Source organism: Mustelus asterias, chromosome 17, assembly GCF_964213995.1.
Source record: "Mustelus asterias chromosome 17, sMusAst1.hap1.1, whole genome shotgun sequence".
In the NCBI taxonomy this organism is placed as follows: domain Eukaryota; kingdom Metazoa; phylum Chordata; class Chondrichthyes; order Carcharhiniformes; family Triakidae; genus Mustelus; species Mustelus asterias.
In genome coordinates, this window is record NC_135817.1 from 91,025,986 (window position 1) to 91,053,689 (window position 27,704).

The 27,704-nt window shown below is 47.1% G+C and overlaps 1 protein-coding gene across 2 annotated transcripts in view; it reads right to left on the bottom strand.

Moving 5' to 3' along the window:
* Window positions 1–17,731: 17,731 nt before the first annotated feature.
* Window positions 17,732–27,704, bottom strand: part of cbsa (cystathionine beta-synthase a) — a 37,077-nt gene continuing 27,104 nt past the window's right edge. The window contains exons 12-17 of one of the 2 annotated variants that reach the window (XR_013499932.1): window positions 27,223–27,300; window positions 26,607–26,741; window positions 21,740–21,848; window positions 20,934–20,994; window positions 19,080–19,164; window positions 17,732–18,419 (exon numbers count right to left, since the gene is read on the bottom strand). Coding sequence is in view for 1 of the 2 variants with exons in the window: in XM_078233096.1 (XP_078089222.1) it covers window positions 18,313–18,419; window positions 19,080–19,164; window positions 21,740–21,848; window positions 26,607–26,741; window positions 27,223–27,300 (514 nt within the window). In the remaining variant the exon portion in view is untranslated. The remainder of the gene's footprint in view (window positions 18,420–19,079; window positions 19,165–20,933; window positions 20,995–21,739; window positions 21,849–26,606; window positions 26,742–27,222; window positions 27,301–27,704) is intronic. The other variant, XM_078233096.1, reaches the window with a different exon arrangement.

Consider the following 27,704-nt stretch of genomic DNA (forward strand, 5'->3'; position numbering starts at 1 on the left):
CACATTCTCCTCGTGTCTGCGTGGGTTTCCTCCGGGTGCTCCGGTTTCCTCCCACAGTCCAAAGATGTGCGGGTTAGGTTGATTGGCCAGGTTAAAAATTGCCCCTTAGAGTCCTGAGATGCATAGGTTAGAGGGATTAGTGAGCAAAATATGTGGGTATAGGGCCTGGGTGGGATTGTGGTCGGTGCAGACTCGATGGGCCGAATGGCCTCCTTCTGCACTGTAGGGTTTCTATGATCTATAATACAAGTACATCTTTCCTTAGATATGGAGACCAGACTGTACAGAGTATTCCAGATGTGGTCTCTGCAAAACCCTGTTCAATTGTAGCAAAACGTATTTGTTCTTATGCTCCAAACCATAGAAATGATACAGCACAGAAGGAGGCCATTTGGCCCATCTTGTTTATACTGACCCAAAGACACCTAGGTGCTCTTTTTAATCCCATCTTCCTGCATCCAGCCCATAGCCCTGTAGCTTAAGCACTTATGGTGCAGATCCACGTACTTTTTTAAAAGAGTTTAGGGTCTCTGCCTCCACCACCAACTCAGATAGTGAAATGTAGACACTCACCATCCTCTGCTTAATAAGGTTTTTCCTCATATGCCCTGTACACCTTTTGCCACTTAGCTTGAATCAATGACCCCTGGTTTTTGAACTCTCTGTCAAGGGAAATAGGTTCCTTCTGTCTACTCTTACCCCTTACAATTTTGTATACCTCAATCATGTCACCCCTCAGCCTTCTCTGTTCCAAGGAAAACAACCTCAACCTCTCCAATCTCTCCTTGTAGCTACAATTCTCCAGCCCTGGCAGTCTAGTAAATCTTCTCTGCACTCTCTGCACAGCAATTACATCCTTCCTGTGATGTGGTGACCAGAACTACACAATACTCCAGTTGTGGCATCACCAGTGTCTTATACAGTTCCATTATTATATTCTTTTATGTTCTATACCTCTGCCAATGAAAGAGAGCATTTGATGCAGCAGAGTGGCACGGTGGTGAGCACTGCTGCCTCAGTGTCGGGGATCCGGGTTCAATTCTGGCCTCGGGTCACTGTCTGTGTGGAGTTTGCATGTTCTCTGCGTGGGTTTCTTCCGGGTGCTCCAGTTTCCTCCCACATCCAAAGGATGTGCGGGTTAGGTGGATTGGCTATGCTAAATTGCCCCTTAGTGTCAGGGGGAACTAGCTTGGGTAAATGCATGGGGTTATGGGGATAGGGCCTGGGTGAGATTGTGGTTACTGCAGACTTGATGGGCCGAATGGCCTCCTTCTGCACTGTTGGAATTCTTTCTTCTTGATATGCCTTCTTTGCAACCTGTACCCAACCAGTGCTCCGGCTTCCTCCCACAGTTCAAAGTTGCTGCGGGTTAGGTGGATAGGCTATGCTAAATTGCCACTTAGTGCCAGGGGGACTAGCTGGGTAAACATTTGCCGCCCTCCAATCTTCAGGCACCTCACCTGTGGCTATCGATGATTGAAATATCTCTGCTAGGGGACCCGCAATTTCCTCCCTAGCCTCCCACAGCGTTCTGGGATATATCTACCCTTGATGCACTTCAAGACTTCCAGCACCTCCTTCTCTGTAATATGTACACTCCTCAAGACATCACTATTTATTTCCCCAAGTTCCCTAACATCCATGCCTTTCTCAACAGTAAATACCGATGAGAAATATTCATTTAGGGTCTCACCCATCTCTTGTAGATCCGCGCCTAGATGATCTTGTTGATCCTTAAGAGGCCCTACTCTCTCCCTTGTTACTCTTTTGCCCTTTATATGCACTTGTAGAAGCGCTTTAGATTCTCCTTTGCCTTATCTGCCAAAGCAATCTCGTGTCCCCATTTTACCCTCCTGATTTCTCTCTTAGCACTACTCCGACACTCTCTATACTCTTCAAGGGATACACTTGATCCCAGCTGCCTATGCATATCATGTGCCGCCGCCTTCTTTTTGACCAGGGCTTCAATATCCCGAGGCATCCAGGATTCCCTACTTCTACCAGCCTTGCCCTTCATTCTAAGAGGAATGTGTTTACCCTGAACCCTGGTTAACACACTTTTGAAAGTCTCCCACTTACCAGCCGTCCCTTTGCCTTCCCACAGACTCCCCCAATCAACTTTTGAAAGTTCTTGTCTCATACCATCAAAATTGGCCTTGCCAATTTAGAATTTTAACTTTTGGGCCAGACTGATCATTCTCCATAGCTATCTTAAAACTAATGGAATTATAGTATTGTGTGCAGTTCTGGTCACCTAGAACATAGAACATTCCAGCGCAGTACAGGCCCTTCGGCCCTCGATGTTGCGCCGACCAGTGGTACCAATCTAAAGCCCCTCTAATCTACACTATTCCAATATCATCCATATGTTTATCCAATAACCACTTGAACGCTCTCAACGTTGACGAGTCCACCACTGCTGCAGGCAGGGCATTCCACGCCCTTACTACTCTCTGAGTAAAGAACCTACCTCTAACATCTGTCCCATATCTCTCACCCCTCAATTTAAAGCTATGTCCCCTTGTGCTAACCAACACCATCCGAGGAAAAAGGCTCTCACTATCCACCCTATCTAATCCTCTGATCATCTTGTATGCCTCTATTAAGTCACCTCTTAACCTTCTTCTCTCTAACGAAAACAACCTCAAGCCCCTCAGCCTTTCCTCATACGATTTTCCCAACATACCAGGCAACATCCTGGTAAATCTCCTCTGCACCCTTTCCAACACTTCCACATCTTTCCTATAATACGGCGACCAGAACTGTACGCAATACTCCAAATGCGGCCACACCAGAGTTTTGTACAGTTGCAGCATGACCTCCTGGCTCCGAAACTCAATCCCTCTACCAATAAAAGCTAACGCACCGTACGCCTTCTTAACAACCCTGTCTACCTGGGTGCCAACTTTCAGGGATCTATGCACATGGACACCCAGATCCCTCTGTTCATCCACACTACCAAGTATCTTATCATTAGCCCAGTACTCTGTATTCCTGTTACTCCTTCCAAAGTGAATCACCTCACACTTTTCCACATTAAACTCCATTTGCCACCTCTCAGCCCAGCTCTGCAGCTTATCTATGTCCCTCTGTAACCTGCCACTTCCCTCCGCACTGTCTACAACTCCACCGACTTTAGTGTCATCCGCAAATTTACTAATCCATCCTTCCACGCCCTCATCCAAGTCATTAATAAAAATGACAAACAGCAGTGGCCCCAAAACAGATCCTTGCGGTACACCACTAGTAACTGAAATCCAGAATGAATATTTCCCATCAACCACCACCCTTTGTTTTCTTACAGCTCGCCAATTCCTGATCCAAACCACTAAATCACCCTCAATCCCATGTGTCCGTATTTTCTGCAAAAGCTTACCATGGAGAACCTTATCAAACGCTTTGCTGAAATCCATATACACCACATCAAACGCTTTACCCTGATCCACCTCTTTGGTCACCTTCTCAAAGAACTCAATAAGGTTTGTGAGGCACGACCTACCCTTCACAAAACCATGCTGACTATCCCTAATCAAATTATTCCTTTCTAGGTGATTATAAATCCTATCTCTTTGCCCACAACAGAAGTAAGGCTCACCGGTCTATAATTACCAGGGTTGTCCCTACTCCCCTTCTTGAACAAGGGGACAACATTTGCTATCCTCCAGTCTTCTGGCACTGTTCCTGTAGACAATGAGGACACAAAGATCAAAGCCAAAGGCTCTGCAATCTCCTCTCTAGCCTCCCAGAGAATCCTAGGATAAATCCCATCCGGCCCAGGGGACTTATCTATTATCTACCCTTTCCAGAATTGCTAACACCTCCTCCTTATGAACATCAATCCCATCCAGTCCAACAGCCTGCATCTCAGTACTCCCCTCAACAACACTGTCCCTCTCCAGTGTGAATACCGACGAAAAATATTCAAAGCGTGCAGGAAGGTTTTTTGACTCAGTATGTAGACAGGCCAACTAGAGGTGAGGCTATATTGGATCTGGTGCTGGGAAATGAGCCAGACCAGGTGCTAGACTTGGAAGTTGGTGTGCATTTTGGTGATAGTGACCACAATTCGGTTACGTTCACCTTAGTGATGGAAAGGGATAGGCATGAACCTCGGGCCAGTGGTTTTAGCTGGGGGAAGGGTAATTATGAGGCTATTAGGAGAGAATTAGGAAACATAGGTTGGACTAGGAGATTACAGGGACTGGGAACGTCCGACATGTGGAGTTTTTTCAAGGAGCAGCTACTGCGAGTCTGTGATAGGTATGTCCCTGTCAGGCAAGGAGGAATTGGTAGGGCTAGGGAACCGTGGTGCACCAAAAAAGTTTCTTTGTTGGTTAAAAAGAAAAAGGAGGCTTATGTTCGGATGAGACGTGAGCACTCGGGTAGTGCACTAGAAAGCTTTAGATTGGCTAAGAGGGAGTTGAAGAGCGAGCTTAGAAGGGCTAAAAGGGGACATGAGAAGACTTTGGCGGATAGGGTTAAAGTGAATCCTAAGGCGTTCTATAGGTATGTCAAGAACAGAAGGTTGGTTAGGGCAAGTTTAGGGCCAGTTATAGATGGCAGAGGGAAGTTATGTGTGGAACCGGAGGAGATTGGTGAAGCATTGAACCAATATTTCTCTTCGGTGTTCACGCAAGGGGACATGAATATAGCTGAGGAGGACACTGGGTTGCAAGGGAGTAGAATAGACAGTATTACAGTTGATAAGGAGGATGTGCAGGATATTCTGGAGGGTCTGAAAATAGATAAATCCCCTGGTCCGGATGGGATTTATCCAAGGATTCTCTGGGAGGCAAGAGAAGTGATTGCAGAGCCTCTGGCTCTGATCTTCAGGTCGTCGTTGGCCTCTGGTATAGTACCAGAAGATTGGAGGTTAGCGAATGTTGTCCCATTGTTTAAGAAGGGGAACAGAGACTTCCCCGGGAATTATAGACCGGTGAGTCTCACTTCTGTTGTCGGCAAGATGTTGGAAAAAATTATAAGGGATAGGATTTATAGTTATTTGGAGAGTAATGAATTGATAGGTGATAGTCAGCATGGTTTTGTGGCAGGTAGGTCGTGCCTTACTAACCTTATTGAGTTTTTTGAGAAAGTGACCAAGGAGGTGGATGGGGGCAAGGCAGTGGACGTGGTATATATGGATTTTAGTAAGGCGTTTGATAAGGTTCACCATGGTAGGCTTCTGCAGAAAATGCAGATGTATGGGATTGGGGGTGATCTAGGAAATTGGATCAGGAATTGGCTAGCGGATAGGAAACAGAGGGTGGTGGTTGATAGTAAATATTCATCATGGAGTGCGGTTACAAGTGGTGTACCTCAGGGATCTGTTTTGGGGCCACTGCTGTTTGTAATATTTATTAATGATCTGGATGAGGGTATAGTTGGGTGGATTAGCAAATTTGCTGATGACACCAAAGTCGGTGGTGTGGTAGACAGTGAGGAAGGGTGTCGTAGTTTGCAGGAAGACTTAGACAGGTTGCAAAGTTGGGCCGAGAGGTGGCGGATGGAGTTTAATGCGGAGAAGTGTGAGGTAATTCACTTTGGTAGGAATAACAGATGTGTTGAGTATAGGGCTAACGGGAGGACTTTGAATAGTGTGGAGGAGCAGAGGGATCTAGGTGTATGTGTGCATAGATCCCTGAAAGTTGGGAATCAAGTAGATAAGGTTGTTAAGAAGGCATATGGTGTCTTGGCGTTTATTGGTAGGGGGATTGAATTTAGGAGTCGTAGCGTTATGTTGCAACTGTACACAACTCTGGTGCGGCCGCACTTGGAGTACTGTGTGCAGTTCTGGTCCCCACATTACAGGAAGGATGTGGAGGCTTTGGAGAGGGTGCAGAGGAGGTTTACCAGGATGTTGCCTGGTATGGAGGGGAGATCCTATGAGGAGAGGCTGAGGGATTTGGGATTGTTTTCGCTGGAAAGGCGGCGGCTAAGAGGGGATCTTATTGAAACATATAAGATGATTAGAGGTTTAGATAGGGTGGATAGTGATAGCCTTTTTCCTCTGATGGAGAAATCCAGCACGAGGGGGCATGGCTTTAAATTGAGGGGGGGTAGTTATAGAACCGATGTCAGGGGTAGGTTCTTTACCCAGAGGGTGGTGAGGGATTGGAATGCCCTGCCAGCATCAGTAGTAAATGCGCCTAGTTTGGGGGCGTTTAAGAGATCCGTAGATAGGTTCATGGACGAAAAGAAATTGGTTTAGGTTGGAGGGTCACAGTTTTTTTTAACTGGTCGGTGCAACATCGTGGGCCGAAGGGCCTGTTCTGCGCTGTAATGTTCTATGTTCTATGTTCTATTTAGTGCCTCTCCTATCTCTTCAGACTCCACGCACAACTTCCCACTCCTGTCCTTGACTGGCCCTAATCTTACCCTAGTCATTCTTTTACTCCTGACATACCTATAGAAAGCTTTAGGGTTTTCCTTGATCCTACCCGCCAAAGACTTCTCATGTCCCCTCCTGGCTCTTCTTAACTCTTTCTTGAGGTCCTTCCTGGCAAACTTGTAACTCTCAAGCACCCTAACTGAGCCTTCACGTCTCATCTTAACATAAGTCTCCTTCTTCCTCTTCACAAGAGATTCAACCTCCTTAGTAAACCACGGTTGCCTCACACGGCTGCTTCCTCCCTGCCTGACAGGTACATATTTATCAAGGACGCGTAGTAGCTGTTCCTTGAACAAGTTCCACATTACAATTGTGCCCATCCCCTGCAGTTTCCTTCCCCAACCTATGCCACCTAAATCTCGCCTAATCGCATCATAATTTCCTTTCCCCCAGCTATAACTCTTGCCCTTTGGTATATACCTATCCTTTTCCATTGCTAAAGTAAACGTAATCGAATTGCGGTCACTGTCACCAAAGTGCTCACTTACCTCCAAATCTAACACCTGGCCTGGTTCATTACCCAGTACCAAATCCAATGTGGCCTCGCCTCTTGTTGGTCTATCTACATACTGCGTCAGGAAGCCTTCCTGCACACATTGGACAAAAACCGACCCCTCTAAAGTACTCAAACTATTGCTTTTCCAGTCAATATTTGTAAAGTTAAAGTCCCCCAGTACAACTACCCTGTTACTTTCGCTCCTATCCAGAATCATCTTTGCAATCTTTTCCTCTACATCTCTGGAACTTTTCGGAGGTCTATAAAAAACTCCCAACAGGGTGACCTCTCCTTTCCTGTTTCTAACCTCAGCCTAAACTACCTCAGTAGACGAGTCCTCATCAAATGTCCTTTCTGCCACCGTAATACTGTCCTTGACTAACAATGCCACACCTCCCCCTCTTTTACCACCTTCCCTGCACTTACTGAAACATCTAAACCCCGGAACCTGCAACAACCATTCCTGTCCCTGCTCTATCCATGTCTCCGAGATGGCCACAACATCGAAATCCCAGGTACCAACCCATGCTGCAAGCTCACCCACCTTATTCCGGATGCTCCTGGCTTTGAAGTATTCACACTTCAAACCGCCTTCCTGCCTGCCAGTACACTCCTGCGACCCTGAAACCTCACCCATGACCTCACTGCTCTCAACCTCCTGTACACCGGAGCTACAATTCCGGTACCCACCCCCCTGCTGAATTAGTTTAAACCCTCCCGAAGAGCATTAGCAAATTTCCCTCCCAAGATATTGGTACCCCTCTGGTTCAAGTGCAGACCATCCTGTTTGTAGAGGTCCCACCTACCCCAGAAAGAGCCCCAATTGTCCAGGTATCTGAATCCCTCCCTCCTGCACCATCCCTGTAACCACTCCCTTTTCCTCTCCTCACTATCACGTGGCACGGGTAACAAACCAGAGACAACAACTTTGTTCTAGCCCTAAGCTTCCACCCTAACTCCCTGAATTTCTGCCTTACACCTCACTATAAGAAGGATGTGGAAGCGCTGGAAAGAGTGCAGAGGAGATTTACCAGGATGCTGCCTGGTTTGGAGGGTAGGTCTTATGAGGAAAGGTTGAGGGAGCTAGGGCTTTTCTCTTCAGACCGGAGGATGATGAGAGGCGACTTAATAGAGGTTTATAAGATGATGAGGGGGATAGATAGAGTGGACGTTCAGAGACTATTTCCTTGGGTGGATGGAGCTGTGACTAGGGGGCATAACTATAAGGTTCGTGGTGGGAGATACAGGAAGGATATCAGAGGTAGGTTCTTTACTCAGAGAGTGGTTGGGGTGTGGAATGGACTGCCTGCTGTGATAGTGGAGTTGGACACTTTAGGAACTTTCAAGCGGTTATTGGATAGGCACATGGAGCACACCAGGATGATAGGGAGTGGGATAGCTTGATCTTGGTTTCGGACAAAGCTCGGCACAACATCGAGGGCCGAAGGGCCTGTTCTGTGCTGTACTGTTCTATGTTCTATGTCTATGATCCTAAAGTGATCCCTCACTAACACTTCTGTCACCTGCCCTTCCTTATTTCCCAAGACGAAGTCAAGTTTTGACCCCTCTCTAGTCGGGCCAGCCCCATACTGAATGAGAAATTCCCCTTGAATACACTCAACAAATTTCTCTCCATCCAAGCCCCTAATACTATGATAAAAGCAAATTACTGCGGATGCTGGAATCTGAAACCAAAAGAGAAAATGCTGGAAAATCTCAGCAGGTCTGGCAGCATCTGGAAGGAGAGAAAAGAGCTGACGTTTCGAGTCCAGATGACCCTTTGTCAAAGCTTTTCTCTCCTTACAGATGCTGCCAGATCTGTTAAGATTTTCCAGCGTTTTCTCTTTTGATCCCTAATATTATGGCTGTCCCAGTCAATGTTGGGAAAGTTAAAATCCCCTACTATTACCACCCTATTTTTCTTGCAGCTATCTAATCTCCTTACATATTTACTCCTTATATTTCCCGGTGACTATTTGGGGGCCTATTGTACAATCCTATCAAAGTGATCTTTCCCTTTTTATTTCTCAGTTCTACCCATATAGACTCTGGGCGAACCCTCGGATATATCCCCTCTCAGTACGGCCGTAATGTTTTCCCTGATCAAAAGTGCAACTCTCCCTCCTCTCTCACCTGCTGTTCTATCTTTCCTATAGAATCTGTACCCTAGAACATTGAGCTGCCAGTCCTGCTCTTCCCTTAGGCATGTTTCAGTAATAGCTATAATATCCCAGTCCCATGTACCTATCCATGCCCCGAGTTCATCTGCCTTGCCCATCAGGCCTCTTACGTTGAAATAAATGCAGTTTATTCTGGACTTGTCTTGCTCACTGTCCTGCTTTCTCAGACTATCTGCCCTGTCATGTTTTGTACATTCTCCCTGTGTTTTATTTCTCTGAGCCTTACTGGACCCATTCACTGAGTCCTCCACAGTCTCTGTGCTTTGACTTTGGTTTCTCTGCCTTCCACTTTTCCCCTTGCTGCCTTTTGTTTCTGTCCCCCACCTTCCTTTCCTCTGACTTCCTGTATCGGTTCCCATCCCCCTGCCACATTAGTTTAAATCCTCCCCAACAACACTAGCAAACGCTCCCCCTGGGATATTGGTTCCAGTCCTGCCCAGATGCAGACCGTCCCACCTCCCCCAGAACTGGTTCCAATGTCCCAGGAATTTGAATCCCTTCCTCTTGCACCATCTCTCAAGCCACGGATTCATCTTAGCTATCCTGACATTCCTACTCTGACTCACATGTGGCACTGGTAGCAATCCTGAGGTCCTACTTTTTAGTTTAACTCCTAACTCCCTATATTCAGTTTGTAGAACTTCATCCTGTTTTTTACCTATATCGTTGGTGCCTATATGCATCACGACAGCTGGCTGTTCACCCTCCCCCTCCAGAATACCCTGCAGCCGCTCCAAGACATCCTTGATCCTTGCACGAGGAGACAACATACCGTCCTGGAGTCTCGTTTGCATCCGCAATAATGCCTGTCCATTCCCCTTATAATTGAGTCCCCTATCACTATAGCTCTGCCTCTCTTTTTCCTGCCCTCCTGTGCAGCAGAGCCAGCCACGGTGCCATGAACCTGGCTGCTGCACCTTCCCCTGGTGAGCCAACTCCCCCAACAGTATCCAAAACGGTATATCTGTTTTGGAGGGATATGACCGCAGGGGACCCCTGCACTGCCTTCCTATTCTTCCTCTGTCTGGTGGTCACCCATTCCCTATCGCCCTCAGTAATTTTTATCTGCGGTGTGACCAACTCACTGAACGTGCAATCCACAACTTCCTCAGCATCGTGGATGCTCCAAAGTGAATCCATCGGCAGCTCCAGAGCCGTCAAGTGGTCTAACAGGAGCTGCAGTTGGGCACACTTCTTGCACGTGAAGGAGACAGGGACACCGGAAGGGTCTCTGAATTCCCACATCGCACAAGAGGAGCACAACACGGGTCTGGGATCTCCTGCCATGACTTAACCCTTAAGTTAACTTACAACAACTACAATGCCAAGAGAAAAAAGAAAAACTATTTACCAGTCATCAATCATGCTGCTGGCTGTGGTGTCACGGTTCGATTTCTTTCTACCTCTCACTTGCCCTCAAGTCTCCCTCGCAGGTCCACCTTTCCGCTTCTCCCAAAGATGAGGGCGGCACGGTAGCACAGTGGTTAGCACTGCTGCTTCACAGCTCCAGGGACCTGGGTTCGATTCCCAGCTTGGGTCACTGTCTGTGTGGAGTTTGCACATTCTCCTCGTGTCTGCGTGGGTTTCCTCCGGATGCTCCGGTTTCCTCCCACAGTCCAAAGATGTGCGGGTTAGGTTAATTGGCCACGCTAAAATTGCCCCTTAGTGTCCCGGGATGCTAGGTTAGAGATTAGCGGGTAAATGTGTGGGGATATGGGGATAGGGCCTGGGTGGGATTGGCCTCTTTCTGCACTGTAGGGTTTCTATGATTCTTTCTATGAGCACCACTTTCCCCTTAGCATCGAATTCCCACTCAGCTCCAAATTCCCAATACCCTCACTCAGGCTGAAATTTCACTCCGACTGACTGGTCTTGCGTAAGCTCACTGGTCACTCATTTGCCAGCTTGTTGCCCATCTCTTACCCTGGCTGTATCTCTTTGAATTCTCCTCACAGCTTATATTCCCATCTATTGCCCATCCCCAATTGGATGGCTTGATCACCATTTAACAATCAACCACATTGCTGTGGCTCTGGAGTCACATGTAGACCAGACCGGGTAAGGACAGCAGATTTTCTTCCCTGAAGGACATTAGAGAACCAGATGGGTTTTTATGACAATTAATGGTCATTGTTGGACTTTTAACTCCAGATTTTGGAACGTCTTGTTGAAGTTGTACAAGACATTGGTAAGGCCACACTTGGAATACTGCGTACAGTTCTGGTCACCCTATTATAAAAAGGATATTACTAAACCAGAAAGAGTGCAGAAGAAATTTACTAGGATGCTACCCGGACTTGATGGTTTGAGTTATAAGGAGAGGCTGGATAGACTGGGACTTTTTTCTCTGGAGCTTGAAAGGCTGAGGGGTGATCTTGGAGGTCTATAAAATAATGAGGGGGCATAGATCAGCGGAATAATCAATATCTTTTCCCAAAGATAGGGAAGTCTAAAACTAGAGGGTATAGGTTTAAGGTGAGGGGGAAGAGATACAAAAGGGTCCAGAGGAGCACTTTTTTCACAGAGGGTGGTGAGTGTCTGGAACAAGCTGCCAAGAGGTAGTAGTAGAGGCGGGTACAATTTTGTCTTTTTAAAAGCGTTTAGACAGTTATATGCGTAAGATGGGTACAGGGGGATGTGGGCCAAATGCAGGCAATTGGGATTAGCTTAGGGGTTTAAAAAAAAGGGCAGCATGGACAAGTTGGGCCGAAGGGCCTGTTTCCATGCTGTAAACCTCTATGACCTCTATTTTTATTGATTTCAAATTTCACCATGTGCAGTGATGGGATTTGAATCCTGGGCTCTAGAACATTAACCTGGGTCCCTGGCTTACTTCTCCAGTGACAATGCCACTACCTGTCTAAGAATATTCAAATATTCATCATTGCTTATTTATCCATATTTTTCACCAAATTTTCCATCTACCTTAGCTAACATAGTTATAAAGTGCAGAAAAGGCCCTTCAGCCCATCGAGTCTGCACCAACAAGAACTACCACTAAGGTTGCACTAATCCCATATCCCTGAATGTTATGATGTTTCAAGTGCTCACCCAAATACTTAAGGGTTGTAAGGTTTCCAACCTCCACTACCTTCCGAGGCAGCACATTCCAGATTCCCACCACCCTCTGAGTGAAAAACCTTCTCAAATTCTCTCCAAATCTCCTGTCCCTTACCCGAAAACTATTCCCCCTCGTGATTGACCCTTCAAAAAAAGGGGAACAGCTGCTTCCTATTCACTCTGTCCATATCCCTCAATCTTATACATCTGAATCATGTCCCCCCTCAGCCTTCTCTGCTCCAGAGAAACCAATCAAACCCTATCCTGTCCCTCCTTATAGCTCAAATGCTCCATCCCAGGGAGCATCCTGGTGAATCTCCTCTGTACCTCTCTATCCTGGTGAATCTCCTCTGTACCAGAAAGTACCCCAGTGGCAGTCTCCCATAAAAGAAAGGGATGGGCAACAGATGGGAGAAGGGAAGGGAGTGAGCAGTCTGTGGAGGGATCCCCTGTGGTTGTCCCCCTCCAAAATAGGTATATTGTTTTGGATTCTGTGGAGGGGGATGACCCTCCAGGGGTAAGCCACGAGGACCAGATCGCCTCCACGGAGACAGGCTCAGGGGTCCGGAAGGGAAAGAAGGGGTTTAGGAGAGCGATAGTTGTGGGGGACGCAATGGTTAGAGGCACGGACAGGCGGTTCTGTGGGAGTGAACGAGAATCCAGGATGGTAGTCTGCCTCCCTGGTGCCGGGGTACTGGATGTCTCCGAGAGGGTAGGAAGCATATTTAAAAAGGAAGGTAGTCAAACGGATGTGATTGTACACATTGGTGAAAATGATGTAGGTAGGAAGAGCAGGGGGGGTCATACGAGAGAAATTCAGAGAGTTGGGTGCTCGGCTAAAAAGTAAGGCCTCCAGGGTAGCAATCTCTGGACTGCTCCTGGTGTCTAGTGCAAGTGAGGCTCGGAACAAACAGGGAGATTCTACAGTTGAACGCGTGGCTAAAGGACTGGTGCAAGAGGGAGGGTTTTAAATTCATAGATAACTGGGAAATCTTCAAGTCAGGATGGCAACTGTACAGAAAGGATGGGTTACACCTTAACTGGAAGGGAGCAAATATCCTGGCTGGGAGTTTTGCTAGAGTGTTTCGGCAGGATTTAAACTAGTGTGGCAGGGGGGTGGGGAACAAAACAGTAGGTCAGTCAATACTGAGGCTGGGGTTGAGCTGGGGGCCAGGGCAAGGCTAGCTAAGAAGAGGAGCACTCTGGAGGAGGATAACCTGAGTGGGCCTGGAGGTCTGGAGTGCATCTGCTTTAATGCGAGGAGCGTAACGGGTAAAACAGACAAACTTAGGGCCTTAATGCTTATGCGGAATTTGGATGTGGTTGCGGTGACGGAAACTTGGTTAAAAGGACAGGACTGGCAGCTGAATATTCCGGGGTATAAGTGTTTTAGGCGAGACAGAGGAGGGGCTAAAAAAGGTGGGGGAGTAGCGATATTAGTTAAGGAGCATATTACCGCGGTGCAGAGGGTAGACAACTTAGAGGGGTCATGTACTGAGTCGCTGTGGGTGGAAACAGGAAGGGTGCAGTCACTATGCTGGGGGTGTACTATAGACCACCCAACAGCCCACGGGAAGTGGAGGAAAGGATATGTCAGGAGATTCTGGATAGGTGCAGAAAAAATAGGGTTGTTGTAGTGGGGTACTTTAATTTCCCTGGCACAGACTGGAAAGTGCTTAGAGCTGGGGGTCCGGACGGGGAGGAATTTGTAAAATGCGTACTGGAAGGTTCTTTGGAACAGTATGTAGATAGCCCGACTAGAGAGGGGGCTATACTGGACCTAGTTCTGGGAAATGAGCCCGGTCAGGTCGTCAAAGTTTCGGTAGGGGAACATGTGGCAAATAGTGACCACAACTCTGTTAACTTTAGGATAGTAATGGACAAGGATGAGTGCTGTCCTACGGGCAGGGTGCTAAATTGGGGGAAGGCTGACTATAGCCGGATTAGGCAGGAATTGGTGGATGTTGATTGGGAGAGGATGTTCGAGGGTAAGTCCGCGTCTGGCATGTGGAAGTCTTTTAAGTAACTATTGATAAGGCTGCAGGATAGGCATGTGCCTGTAAAAAGGAAAGATAGGAAAGGTAGGATTCGAGAGCCGTGGATAACCAGGGAAATGGAGGATCTGATTAAAATGAAAAGGGAGGCGTACGTTAAGTCCAGGCAACAGAAAACAGATGGAGCTCTGGAGGAATACAGAGTAGGAAAGAACTCAAACGGGGAGTTAGAAGGGCAAAAAGAGGCCACGAGATGTCCTTGGCAGGCAGGATTAAGGAGAATCCTAAGGCATTCTATTCATACGTTAGGAACAAAAGAGTTGTCAGGGAGAAAATCGGACCTCTCAGGGACAAAGGAGGGGAATTATGCTTAGAACCCAAAGGAATAGGGGAGATCCTAAATGAATACTTTGCATCGGTATTCACGAAGGAGAGGGGCGTGTTAACTGGGAGTGTCTCGGAGGGAGGTGTTGACCCGTTAGAGAAAATCTCCATTACAAGAGAGGAAGTGTTAGGTTTTTTAGGGAACATTAAAACTGACAAAGCCCCAGGGCCTGATGGCATCTATCCTCGACTGCTCAGGGAGACGAGAGATGAAATTGCTGGGCATCTGACGGAAATCTTTGTCGCTTCTTTGGACACGGGTGAGGTCCCTGAGGATTGGAGGATAGCGAATGTGGTCCCGTTGTTTAAGAAGGGTAGCAGGGATAACCCAGGAAATTATAGGCCGGTGAGCTTGACGTCCGTGGTAGGGAAGTTGTTGGAGAGGATTCTTAGAGACAGGATGTATGTGCATTTAGAACAGAACAATCTCATTAGTGACAGACAGCATGGTTTTGTAAGAGGGAGGTCGTGCCATACAGATTTGGTGGAGTTTTTTGAGGAAGTGACAAAAACGGTTGATGAAGGAAGGGCCGTGGATGTCGTCTATATGGATTTCAGTAAGGCATTTGACAAAGTCCCACATGGCAGGTTGGTTAAGAAGGTTAAGGCTCATGGGATACAAGGAGAAGTGGCTAGATGGGTGGAGAACTGGCTTGGCCATAGGAGACAGAGGGTAGTGGTCGAAGGGTCTTTTTCCGGCTGGAGGTCTGTGACCAGTGGTGTTCCGCAGGGCTCTGTACTGGGACCTCTGCTATTTGTGATATATATATATAAATGATTTCGAAGAAGGTGTAACTGGTGTAATCAGCAAGTTTGCAGATGACACGAAGATGGCTGGACTTGCGGATAGCGAAGAGCATTGTCGGGCAATACAGCAGGATATAGATAGGCTGGAAAATTGGGCGGAGAGGTGGCAGATGGAGTTTAATCCGGATAAATGCGAAGTGATGCATTTTGGAAGAAATAATGTAGGGAGGAGTTATACAATAAATGGCAGAGTCATCAGGAGTATAGAAACACAGAGTGTGCAAGTCCACAAATCCTTGAAGGTGGCAACACAGGTGGAGAAGGTGGTGAAGAAGGCATATGGTATGCTTGCCTTTATAGGACGGGGTATAGAGTATAAAAGCTGGAGTCTGATGATGCAGCTGTATAGAACGCTGGTTAGGCCACATTTGGAGTACTGCGTCCAGTTCTGGTCGCCGCACTACCAGAAGGACGTGGAGGCGTTGGAGAAAGTGCAGAGAAGGTTTACCAGGATGTTGCCTGGTACGGAGGGTCTTAGCTATGAGGAGAGATTGGGTAAACTGGGGTTGTTCTCCCTGGAAAGACGGAGAATGAGGGGAGATCTAATAGAGGTGTACAAGATTATGAAGGGGATAGACAGGGTGAACGGTGGGAAGCTTTTTCCCAGATCAGAAGTGACGTTCACGAGGGGTCACGGGCTCAAGGAGAGAGGGGCGAAGTATAACTCAGATATTAGAGGGATGTTTTTTACACAGAGGGTGGTGGGGGCCTGGAATGCGCTGCCAAGTAGGGTGGTGGAGGCAGGCACGCTGACATCGTTTAAGACTTACCTGGATAGTCACATGAGCAGCCTGGGAATGGAGGGATACAAATGATTGGTCTAGTTGGACCAAGGAGCGGCACAGGCTTGGAGGGCCGAAGGGCCTGTTTCCTGTGCTGTACTGTTCTTTGTACCTCATTTACGACCCTAGTTTTGGACTTCACATCACTTTTAAATTTAATGTGAAATTCACCACAGTATGATCATGCTTCCTAAAGATTCCCTGATTATTAATTACCCAAGAAAGATCTCAGCCTGACCCCGAGGTGTTTGCTCAGCATATCGTTCTAACAAAATCTCAGGTCCATTCCATGAACTCACTCTCCAAATTATATTTGCTAACTTGGTTTGTGCAGTCTGAATGAAGATTAAAGCCCCAAATGATTACTGGATCAGCCTTGGTATATTGCCTCGAATTTCCTGATTTATTCTCTATCGAACACTATGATTACTATTAGTGGATTTATGAATTACTCTCATTACTGCCCCCTCATTATTTCTTAGCTCCACATTCTGATTTTCGGCACTAAGATCCTTTTTCACTGTTGTCTTTATTCTCTCCTTTAGAATCAGGACAACCCCATACTTTGCCACTTTGCCAATCTTTTCAAGATTATATTTACTTCTCAACCCTGGAACACAGGCTTGGCGATGGCCACTGGATTAAACCCATGTGTCTACAATTTCACAATTAATTAATTTACCATAGTGCAAATTAAATGTGCATTTGGATATGCTGGCTTTAATTTTAACCTTCCACTATTTTACCCAAAGGCAGTCTTAGTTATGAATATTCGTTTTTAAACTCTGGCCCTTCCTGTCACAACCTACTTAATTATACAGCAGCACAGTAGTCAGCACTGCTGCCTAGTGCCAGGGACCTGGGCTCGGTTCCAGTCTTGGGTCACCAGGAGAATGTGCAAACTCTGCACAGTGTCTGGGTGGCCACGGTGATTAAGAAAGCATATGGCTTGCCTGCCTTCATCAGCCAGGTCATTGAGTACAAGAGTTGGGAAATCATGTTGCCGTATACAAAACCTTGGTTCGGCCACATTTGGAGTATTGCGTGCAGTTCTGGTCACCACACTACCAGAAGGATGTGGAAGCTTTGGAGAGAGAGTGCAAAGGTGGTTCACCAGGATGTTGCCTGGTCTCAAGGGTGTTGACTACGAGGAGAGGTTGCATAAACTAGGATTGTTTTCACTGGAAAGACAGAGGCTGAGGGGAGACCTGAGGGGAGAAGTATGAGGCACAGAGACAGGGTGGATAGTCAGGCTTTTTCCTAAGGCAGAAGTGTCAATTACAAGGGGGCACAGGTTCAAGGTGAGAGCGCGAAAGTTTAAGGGAGATGTGCAGGGTAGGTTTTTCATGCAGAATGTGACGGGTGATACCATCCAAGGGCAGGAGATTTTTAGTTTAGTTAGGGCATCATGATCAGCACAGGTTTGGAGGGCTGAAGAGCTGTTCCTGTCGTGTATTTTTCTAATTCATGTTCCTGAGGCAGAATATCCCAAACTGAGGAAGCAGCTCCAAAAAGGAACATTTTACCATGGAGAGAATGCATTGTTCAATGTCTTATCACCCCCCTCAATTTGAGCAGTGTCCAGCCTGTTCCTCCCACCCCAGTAAGTGCAGTCAACCAAGAAAGTAGCAGTCGGCCAGTGAAAAGAGAAACCCTTTATTAAAACAATCACAGGAATCTGTTAATATTTCAATTGACAATGTACAGAATTAGCAATCACTCATTGAAGAAAATTGTGCTGATATGCCAGAAGTGTCACAGAATAGCATTGATACATTCAAAAGAAACTCAATAAACATGAACAAGGAATAATGTTGTAAATAAGTGGAGATAAATTTGAGAGGAGTCTTGTGTAGAACATAAAACACCAGCAAAAACCATGGAGCAAATAGCCTTTTTCTGTCATACAGCAGATAAGAAAATAACTAGGAGCAGGAGTGGGCCATCTGGTCCCTGGAGCCTGCTCCGCCATTCAATAAGATCATGGCTGATGTGAATTGATTCAATGTATAGCAAAAGCAAAGACTGTTACTCATCACAAAAGGCCATTTTGGAATCCAACGGAGATTCAGCCTTTCGAGAAGCACCAAGGATCAGTGAGGTCACATGTAGCCCCCAACCCACAAGCACAGCAATTAACTAACTGGTGCAGAATAATAGGCCAGTTCAGGGGCTTCTCTGCTCCACGCCATGTCTGAAGGGTCGGTGGAGTGACTGCCCCTCACTGCGAAATACCAATCTTCTTCCGAGTGATGAAACTGAGCAGGTCGATGACTGTGACAACGCCAGTTACTGTCTGCTTCTTACAGCAAGAACCATCAGGCAGAGCTGGAAACAAATTGTAGAAAGAGTTGGAGGCAAATGTGGAGAGAGGAGGGGAAGAACAATCACTGGGGCTCAGGATAGACCAGTGGGGTCGGCCTGGAGAGAATCAGGAGAGAGATGGCAGTGTGAGACTGAGGGAAAATTGGGCAACTCCTCCAAAACAACCGCTTCTGGTGCAGTTAGGATATGGAGTGTCCGACTCCTTCAGGAGTCATATTGGACTTGAAATGTTAACAGTTTCTCTCCACAGAAGCTGGCAGACCCGATGAGTTTATCCAGAGTTCTTTTTTATTTCAGATTTCCAGTATTTGCAGTGTTTTATTTTTATTCAATTTGCCTTCCTAATTACTTGCTGTACCTGCACACTGGATTGTGATTCTTGTAAAAGGTCTCTCAGATCCTTCTGTACAGCAACATTCTGCAGTCTCTCCATTTAAATAAGTTTCTGCTTTTCTATTCTCAACCAACTTGGAGGAAACCATCATTGAATCTCAGTGCAAAGCTGGGAGACGGTATTTTCAATTTATGCTTCACTCTAACATGGGAAATCATTCGGTGGCACCCAACCCTGACTCAATATCAACACGGCAGTGAAATGTGATTGAGGAATCAATCACTCAGACTCTGGACATTGCCTGGAGGAGTTTGATTGAAATCACTTACATTGGTCCTGCTCATTTATCATCAGAGCAAAAGAATTGGTCTCCAGGATAGCAGACAGCAGTCCCAGGTAATCACTGCCTTTCACCTAAACACAAAATTCCATCCATTACACAAGTATCCAGGGAATCAAACAGCCCCAAAAACACAACTTCCCCAGAGGGCAGGGAATTCCACAACTGATGCCAATGAACCACACCGAGTGATCAGTGAGTGTGTCAGAGGCAGCAGGCTCAATGGACCTGCTGACTCACTCTCCAGTAACCACACACCAGCACCAAGCAAAAGGAGCAACCCAAACTTCCCAATCCTATCAGCAGAGGTTAAAACCCACAGAATAAATAGTCTCAGACATACCATACATCCTGCATTGTTTGAAGGGGACAGTGTAGAGGGAGCTTTACTCTGTAACTAACCCCGTGCTGTCCCTGTCCTGGGAGTGTTTGATGGGGACAGTGTAGAGGGAGCTTTACTCTGTATCTAACCCCGTACTGTACCTGTCCTGGGAGTGTTTGATGGGGGTCAGTGTAGAGGGAGCTTTACTCTGTACCTGACCCCATGCTGTCCCTGTCCTGGGAGTGTTTGATGGGGACAGTGTAGAGGGAGCTTTACTCTGTATCTAACCCTGTGCTGTGCCTGTCCTGGGAGTGTTTGATGGGGACAGTGTTGAGGGAGCTTTACTCTGTATCTAACCCCGTGCTGTACCTGTCCTGGGAGTGTTTGATGGGGGCAGTGTAGAGGGAGCTTTACTCTGTATCTAACCCTGTGCTGTGCCTGTCCTGGGAGTGTTTGATGGGGACAGTGTTGAGGGAGCTTTACTCTGTATCTAACCCCGTGCTGTACCTGTCCTGGGAGTGTTTGATGGGGGCAGTGTAGAGGGAGCTTTACTCTGTATCTAACCCCGTGCTGTCCCTGTCCTGGGAGTGTTTGATGGGGACAGTGTAGAGGGAGCTTTACTCTGTATCTAACCCCGTACTGTACCTGTCCTGGGAGTGTTTGATGGGGGTCAGTGTAGAGGGAGCTTTACTCTGTACCTGACCCCATGCTGTCCCTGTCCTGGGAGTGTTTGATGGGGACAGTGTAGAGGGAGCTTTACTCTGTATCTAACCCTGTGCTGTGCCTGTCCTGGGAGTGTTTGATGGGGACAGTGTTGAGGGAGCTTTACTCTGTATCTAACCCCGTGCTGTACCTGTCCTGGGAGTGTTTGATGGGGGCAGTGTAGAGGGAGCTTTACTCTGTATCTAACCCTGTGCTGTGCCTGTCCTGGGAGTGTTTGATGGGGACAGTGTTGAGGGAGCTTTACTCTGTATCTAACCCCGTGCTGTACCTGTCCTGGGAGTGTTTGATGGGGGCAGTGTAGAGGGAGCTTTACTCTGTATCTAACCCCGTGCTGTACCTGTCCTGGGAGTGTTTGATGGGGACAGTGTAGAGGGAGCTTTACTCTGTATCTAACCCTGTGCTGTGCCTGTCCTGGGAGTGTTTGATGGGGGCAGTGTAGAGGGAGCTTTACTCTGTATCTAACCCCGTGCTGTCCCTGTCCTGGGAGTGTTTGATGGGGACAGTGTAGAGGGAGCTTTACTCTGTATCTAACCCCGTACTGTACCTGTCCTGGGAGTGTTTGATGGGGACAGTGTAGAGGGAGCTTTACTCTGTATCTAACCCCGTGCTGTACCTGTCCTGGGAGTGTTTGATGGGGACAGTGTAGAGGGAGCTTTACTCTGTATCTAACCCCGTGCTGTACCTGTCCTGGGAGTGTTTGATGGGGACAGTGTAGAGGGAGCTTTACTCTGTACCTGACCCATCCCCACCACTCATTCCCAGTAAACATTGCCACCCCACCCTCCGGTTCGTTCCTACCGATGGGAAGAGCTCTCTGGCTGTTCAGCATATCCAGCACCAGATGTCGCAAGGTTGCCACCTAATAACAAAGAACCACCCATAATGATGACACAAAACTGGGAAATGCAGCAAACATTGAGGAGGATAGTAACTTCAGGAGCAGACAGACTGGTGAAAATAGGCAGACAAGTGGTCGAAGCAGAAAGTGCAGTGATTTAATTTGTTGGGAAAATTGAGAGAGACTATACAAAATAAAGGGTACAACTCGAAAAGGGGTTGTATCTGTCATAACTCATTGAAGATGGCAGGACAGATTAAGAAAGCAGTTAATAAAGCAAAGGGGATCCCAAAGTAAGGGAATGATCTTTGATTTGGGAGGGTGGAGTAAGGCATCTGCTTCGAGGGAGTTGAGAGAATGTGGAGGAGCTGGAGAAGCTGCGATTCTCTGCTTCAGAGCACAACCAGGTTAGAAGTTTGACAGATGTTCCAAATCAGGAAGGGGTTTTGCCAGAAGAAGTGAGACAGGACAAGAAGAATGATTACCGGACGATTCAGCGGCAACGAGGAAACGTCTTTTAACAATACACACAGCACATTAGAATGATCTGTAACTCACTGCCTCATAGGGCAGTAGACACAGATCCAAAAGTAAATTTCAGGAGAATTGGATAAATACTTGAAGGGAACATTTGCAGGGCTTTCGGGGGCGGGGGGGGCGAGGGAGAAGGGACTGATTGGAGAACTCTCAAAGAACCTGCACGATGCTGTAAGATTGAGATTCAAACAAACCCCCAGCCCTGCAACCACAGAGTGAGGACTGTTACCTTCTGAAACTGCTTACACAGAACCTCAGTGACTGGATCTGCTTGTTTCACCTCTGTAGCCAGGAGAGAGCTGAGCATTTGATTCAGAGAGACAACTCCCAGGAGCTGCCTGAAATACAAATGGAACAATGTTGACTTTTTACAGCAACCGTCTTCCCACCAACATCACCCAAACAGCTCTGCCAACCGCACAGAAATGAGGTGTTGTAGATGGGGTGGGTCCAGTTTAACATGGAGAACAAATAGAACAGAAAGAAGGGGCAGGATTAGTGTGGATGAAGAATCTCACCTTCCTGAAAACAAACCATGAGGATATCAAATATTAGGTCAGAGCAAATGATTTGAACAAAGGAACAGTTAGACCAGAGTACATGATTGTACAGATTTAACTATGTGTAAATTCACGAGGAGGAAGAGGTTTGAGTTCATGGAACTAAGTAAATGACGGTGAATGCTGGAAATCAGAAAAATAGAAAATTCTGGATAGACTCAGCAGGTTTGGCAGCATCTGTGCAGAGAGAAAGAGTTAATGTTTCAGGTTGACCATTAATCAGAACTTGGGCGTGATCAGTTCTGATGAAAAATGATCAACAACCTGAAACATTAACTTTGTTTCTCTCACCACAGACGTTGCCAGGCCTGATGACACCACCGTAGTGGGTCGGATCTCAAACAATGACGAGACAGAGTACAGGAATGAGATAGAGAATCTGGTGAACTGGTGCGGCAACAATAATCTCTCCCTCAATGTCAACAAAACAAAGGAGATTGTCATCGACTTCAGGAAGCGTAAAGGAGAACATGCCCCTGTCTATGTCAAAGAGGACAAAGTAGAAAAGATCGAGAGCTTCAAGTTTTTAGGTGTCCGGATCACCAACATTCTATCCTGGTCCCTCCATGCGGACGCTATAGTTAAAGCCCACCAACGCCTCTACTTTAAGGAAATTTGGCATGTCAGCTACAACTTTCACCAACTTTTACAGATGCACCATAGAAAGCATTGTTTCTGGATGTATCACAGCTTGGTATGGGCTCCTGCTCTGCCCAAGACCACAAGAAACTACAAAAGGTTGTGAATGTCGCCCAATCCATCACGCAAACCAGCCTCCCATCCATTGACTCTGTCTACACTTCCCGCTGCCTTGGGAAAAGCAACCAGCATAATTAAGGATCCCACGCACCCCAGACATACTCTCTTCCACCTTCTTCCGTCAGGAAAAAGATCCAACCCACTTCCTTGAGGAGCATAGTGGAAGTAGGAAGGAACTTAAATGTGAAATTAGGAGGGAAAAACGTGGCCATGAAATGACTTTAGCAAACAGGGTCATGGAGAATCCCAAGGCTTTTTATACATATATTAGGAGCAAGAGGGTAGCAAGAGAAAGAGTAGGCCCACTCAAGGACAATGGAGAGAAGTTATGCGTGGAGCCACAGGAAGTGGGTGAGATCCTTAATGAGTACTTTATATCGGTATTCACCAAGGAGAAGGACATTCCGGATATCGAGGTCAGGGATGGGTGTGTGAACGCTCTAGAGAATGTCAATATATCGAAGGAAGTAGTATTGGGTATCCTAAATTGCATTGAGGTAAACAAGTCCCCAGGGCCGGATGAGAACTATTCCAGGTTACTGTGGGAGGCAAGGGGAGAAATAGCTGGGGCCTAAACAGATATCTTCACATCCTCTTGGATCACAGGCGAGGTTCCAGAGGACTGGAGAATAGCCAGTGTTGTTCCCTTGTTTAAGAAAGGAAGCAGGGATAACCCAGGAAATTATAGGCCGGTGAGCCTGACGTCAGCGCTGGGGAAGCTTTTGGAGAAGATGCTGAGGGATAGGATATATGCACATTTGGAGGAAAATGGACTTTAGTGACAGGCAGCATGGATTTCATAGAATCCCTACAGTACAGAAGGAGGCCATTCAGCCTTTCAAGTCTGTATCGACCACAATCCCACCCATACCCTATTCCTGTAACCCCACACATTTACCCTGCTAATCCCACTGATACTAAGGTCAATTTAGCATGACCAATCAACCTAACTTTCACATCTTTGGACTGTGGAAGGAAACCAGAGGAAGGTCATGTCTCACCAACTTGATTGAGATTTTTGAAGGGATGACAAAGATAATTGATGAGGGAAGGGCTGTGGATGTAGTTTATATGGACTTTCGTAAGGCATTTGACAAGGCCCCACATGGCTGACTGGTACAAAAACTAAAATCACATGGATTTGGGGTGGACTGGCTGGATGGATACTGAACTGGCTTGTTTATAGAAACTTGATGTCATGTTTATAGAAGACAGAGAGTAGCGGTGTAAGGGTGTTTTTCAGAATGGAGATCTGTAGCTACTGGTGTTCCGCAGGGATAGTGCTGTAACCTCTGTTGTTTGTAATATATATAAATGATCTGGAGGAAAATGTGGGTGGTCTGATTAGTAAGTTTGCAGATGACACGAAGATTGGTGAAGTTGCTGAGAGTGCCGGGGATTGTCAGAGGATACAACAGGATAGAGATAGATTGGAGACTTGGGCACAGAAATGGCAGATGGATTTTAATCAGGACAAATGCGAGGTGATGCATTTTGGAGGATCAAATTTAGGTGTGAATTATACTGTAAATGGCAGAACCCTTAGGAACATTAACATACAGAGGGATCTGGGTGTGCAGGTCCACAATTCCTTAAAAGTGGCAACACAGGTAGCCAAGGTGATTAAGAAAGCATGTGGCATGCTTGCCTTCATTGGCCAGGGCATTGAGTACAAGCGCAGGAAATGCAGCTATATAAAACCTTGGTTAGGCAACATTTAGAGTATTGTGTGCCGTTCTGGTCACCACACTATCAGAAGGACGTAGAAACTTTGGAGAGAGTGCAAAGAAGGTTCACCAGGATGCTGCCTGGTCTCGAGGGTGTTGCTACGAGGAGAGGTTGAATAAACTAGGATTGTTTTCACTGGAAAGATGGAGGCTGAGGGGAGACCTGATAGAGAGCTACAAAATTATGAGAGGCTTGGACAGGGTGGATAGTCAGAGGCTTTTTCCCAGGGTGAAAGTGTCAATTACAAGGGGGCACAGGTTCAAAGAGAGAGGGGGAAGTTTAGGGGAGATGTGCGGGAGAAGTTTTTCACGCAAAGAGTGGTGGGTGCCTGGAACGCGCTGCCAGAGGAGGTGGTGGAAGCAGGTACATTAGCAACATTTAAGAGGCATCTGGATGGGTCCATGAGTAGGGAGGGAATATGGACTGAGTCAGGGCAGAAGGTTTTTTTAGTTTAGTTAGGGCATCACGATCAGCACGGGTTTGGAGGGCCGAACGGCCTGTTCTGTGCATTCTGGGGTTTTCATACAGTAAGTAACTGAGGTATATTATTGAGAGAAAGAGGAGGCCATTCGGCCCTTAGAGTCTGCTCCATCCTTAATTATAATCATGGCTGATCAACCAATTCAACAACCTGATTCCTCCCCACCAATCCTTGGACACCTTCAGTCCAAGTGCTATATCCAGCCGCTTCTTGAATACATTCAATGTTTTGGCATCAACTACTTCCTGTGGTAATGAATTCCACAGGCTCACCACTCTTTGGGTGAAAAAATGTCTCCTCACCTCCGCCCTAAATGGTCTACCCTGAATCCTCAGACTGTGACCCCTGGTTCTGGTCTCCCCCCACCATCAGGAACATCCTCCCTGCATCTACCCTGTCCAGTCCTGTTAGAATTTTATAAGTCTTTATGACATCGCCCCTCATTCGTCTGAACTCCAGTGAAAACCATTCTAACCTAGTCAATCTCTCCTCATACATCAGTCCCGCCATCCCCGGAATCAGCCTGGTAAACCTTCGCTGCACTCCCTCGAGAGCAAGAACATCCTTCCTCAGAAAAGGAGACCAAAACTGCACACAATACTCTAGGTGTGGCCGCACCAAGAACCTGTATAATTGCAACAAGACATCCCTGCTCGTTCTCTCATTCAGATAATCATATAGAACCATAGAAAATTACAGCTCAGAAACAGGCCTTTTGGCCCTTCTTGTCTGTGCCGAACCATTTTTTGCCTAGTCCCACTGACCTGCACTTGGACCATATCCCTCCACACCCCTCTCATCCATGAACCCGTCCAAGTTTTTCTTAAATGTTAAAAGTGACCCCGCATTTACCACTTTATCCGGCAGCTCATTCCACACTCCCACCACACTCTGCGTGAAGAAGCCCCCCCTAATATTCCCTTTAAACTTTTCTCCTTTCACCCTTAACCCATGCCCTCTGGTTTTTTTCTCCCCTAGCCTCAGCGGAAAAAGCCTGCTCGCATTCACTCTATCTATACCCATCAAAATCGTATACACCTCTATCAAATCTCCCCTCAATCTTCTACGCTCCAGGGAATAAAGTCCCAACCTACTCAATCTCTCTCTGTAACTCAGCTTCTCAAGTCCCGGCAACATCCTTGTGAACCTTCTCTGCACTCTTTCAACCTTATTTACATCCTTCCTGTTACTAGGTGACCAAAACTGTACACAATACTCCAAGTTCAGCCTCACCAATGCCTTATATAACCTTACCATAACACTCCAACTTTTATACTCGATACTCCGATTTATAAAGGCCAATGTACCAAAGGCACTCTTTACGACCCTATCCACCTGTGACGTCACTTTTAGGGAATTCTGTACCTGTATTCCCAGATCCCTCTGTTCAACTGCACTCTTCAGAGTCCTACCATTTACCCTGTAAATGGTAAATCTGCCTTCCTGTTTTTGCCATAGTGGATACCAAGATAAGATTTCCATCAGAAAAATAAACACAGGAGAGAGTGTGGCAGTGGGATGAATGGTGTGTTTAGTACAAGACTATTAAAGGCCTCAGGATCACTTACCCCCCATCACTGACCACTGGAGCTTGGTCATAACCTTTCTCACGGAGAATCTCAATGGCTCTCTGACAGGAAACAGTCGGCAGCAGAGTGAGAGGCGGCACGATATTCAACTCTTCAACCCGGCACTTCCACCACCTACAGACAGGAAAAAACACCAGCTTACCAGGTTCCCTGCGTGTGGGACCCGTACCCCAGTGAGGGTCAGTGCGTGTGGGACCCGTACCCCAGTGAGGGTCAGTGCGTGTGGGACCCGTACCCCAGTGAGGGTCAGTGCGTGTGGGACCCGTACCCCAGTGAGGGTCAGTGCGTGTGGGACCCGTACCCCAGTGAGGGTCAGTGCGTGTGGGACCCGTACCCCAGTGAGGGTCAGTGCGTGTGGGACCCGTACCCCAGTGAGGGTCAGTGCGTGTGGGACCCGTACCCCAGTGAGGGTCAGTGCGTGTGGGACCCGTACCCCAGTGAGGGTCAGTGCGTGTGGGACCCGTACCCCAGTGAGGGTCAGTGCGTGTGGGACCCGTACCCCAGTGAGGGTCAGTGCGTGTGGGACCCGTACCCCAGTGAGGGTCAGTGCGTGTGGGACCCGTACCCCAGTGAGGGTCAGTGATAATATTCTTACCAGGGTTTCTTGCTGTGGTTCTCGGTGTTCACTTGGAAACCTTTCTGCATCATCCATTTATCACTGAGGAACTTGGTCCTGGAGAAACAAAGGTCAGCAGGGAATCACTATAAGCACCCCCTACCCCATGGACAGGGGAGCATAGTGAGAAGGGCTGGTGGGTTGATCCAAAAGGTGAGATCACAGGGGATTCAGGGTTGAGTACTGGATTGGATTGAGGATTGGCTGACTGACAGGATGTGGAGATGTCGGCGTTGGACTGGGGTAAACACAGTGAGAAGTCTCACACCAGGTTAAAGTCCAACAGGTTTATTTGGTAGCAAACACTACTGTGGCGTTTTCTACCAAATAAACCTGTTGGACTTTAACCTGGTGTCGTGAGACTTCTTACTGTGACTGACAGAAAGCAGGGGGTCGGGATAAACGGGCCTTATCTGGCTGGAGAAATTTTTTGATTTGATTTATTGTCACATGTATTAGCA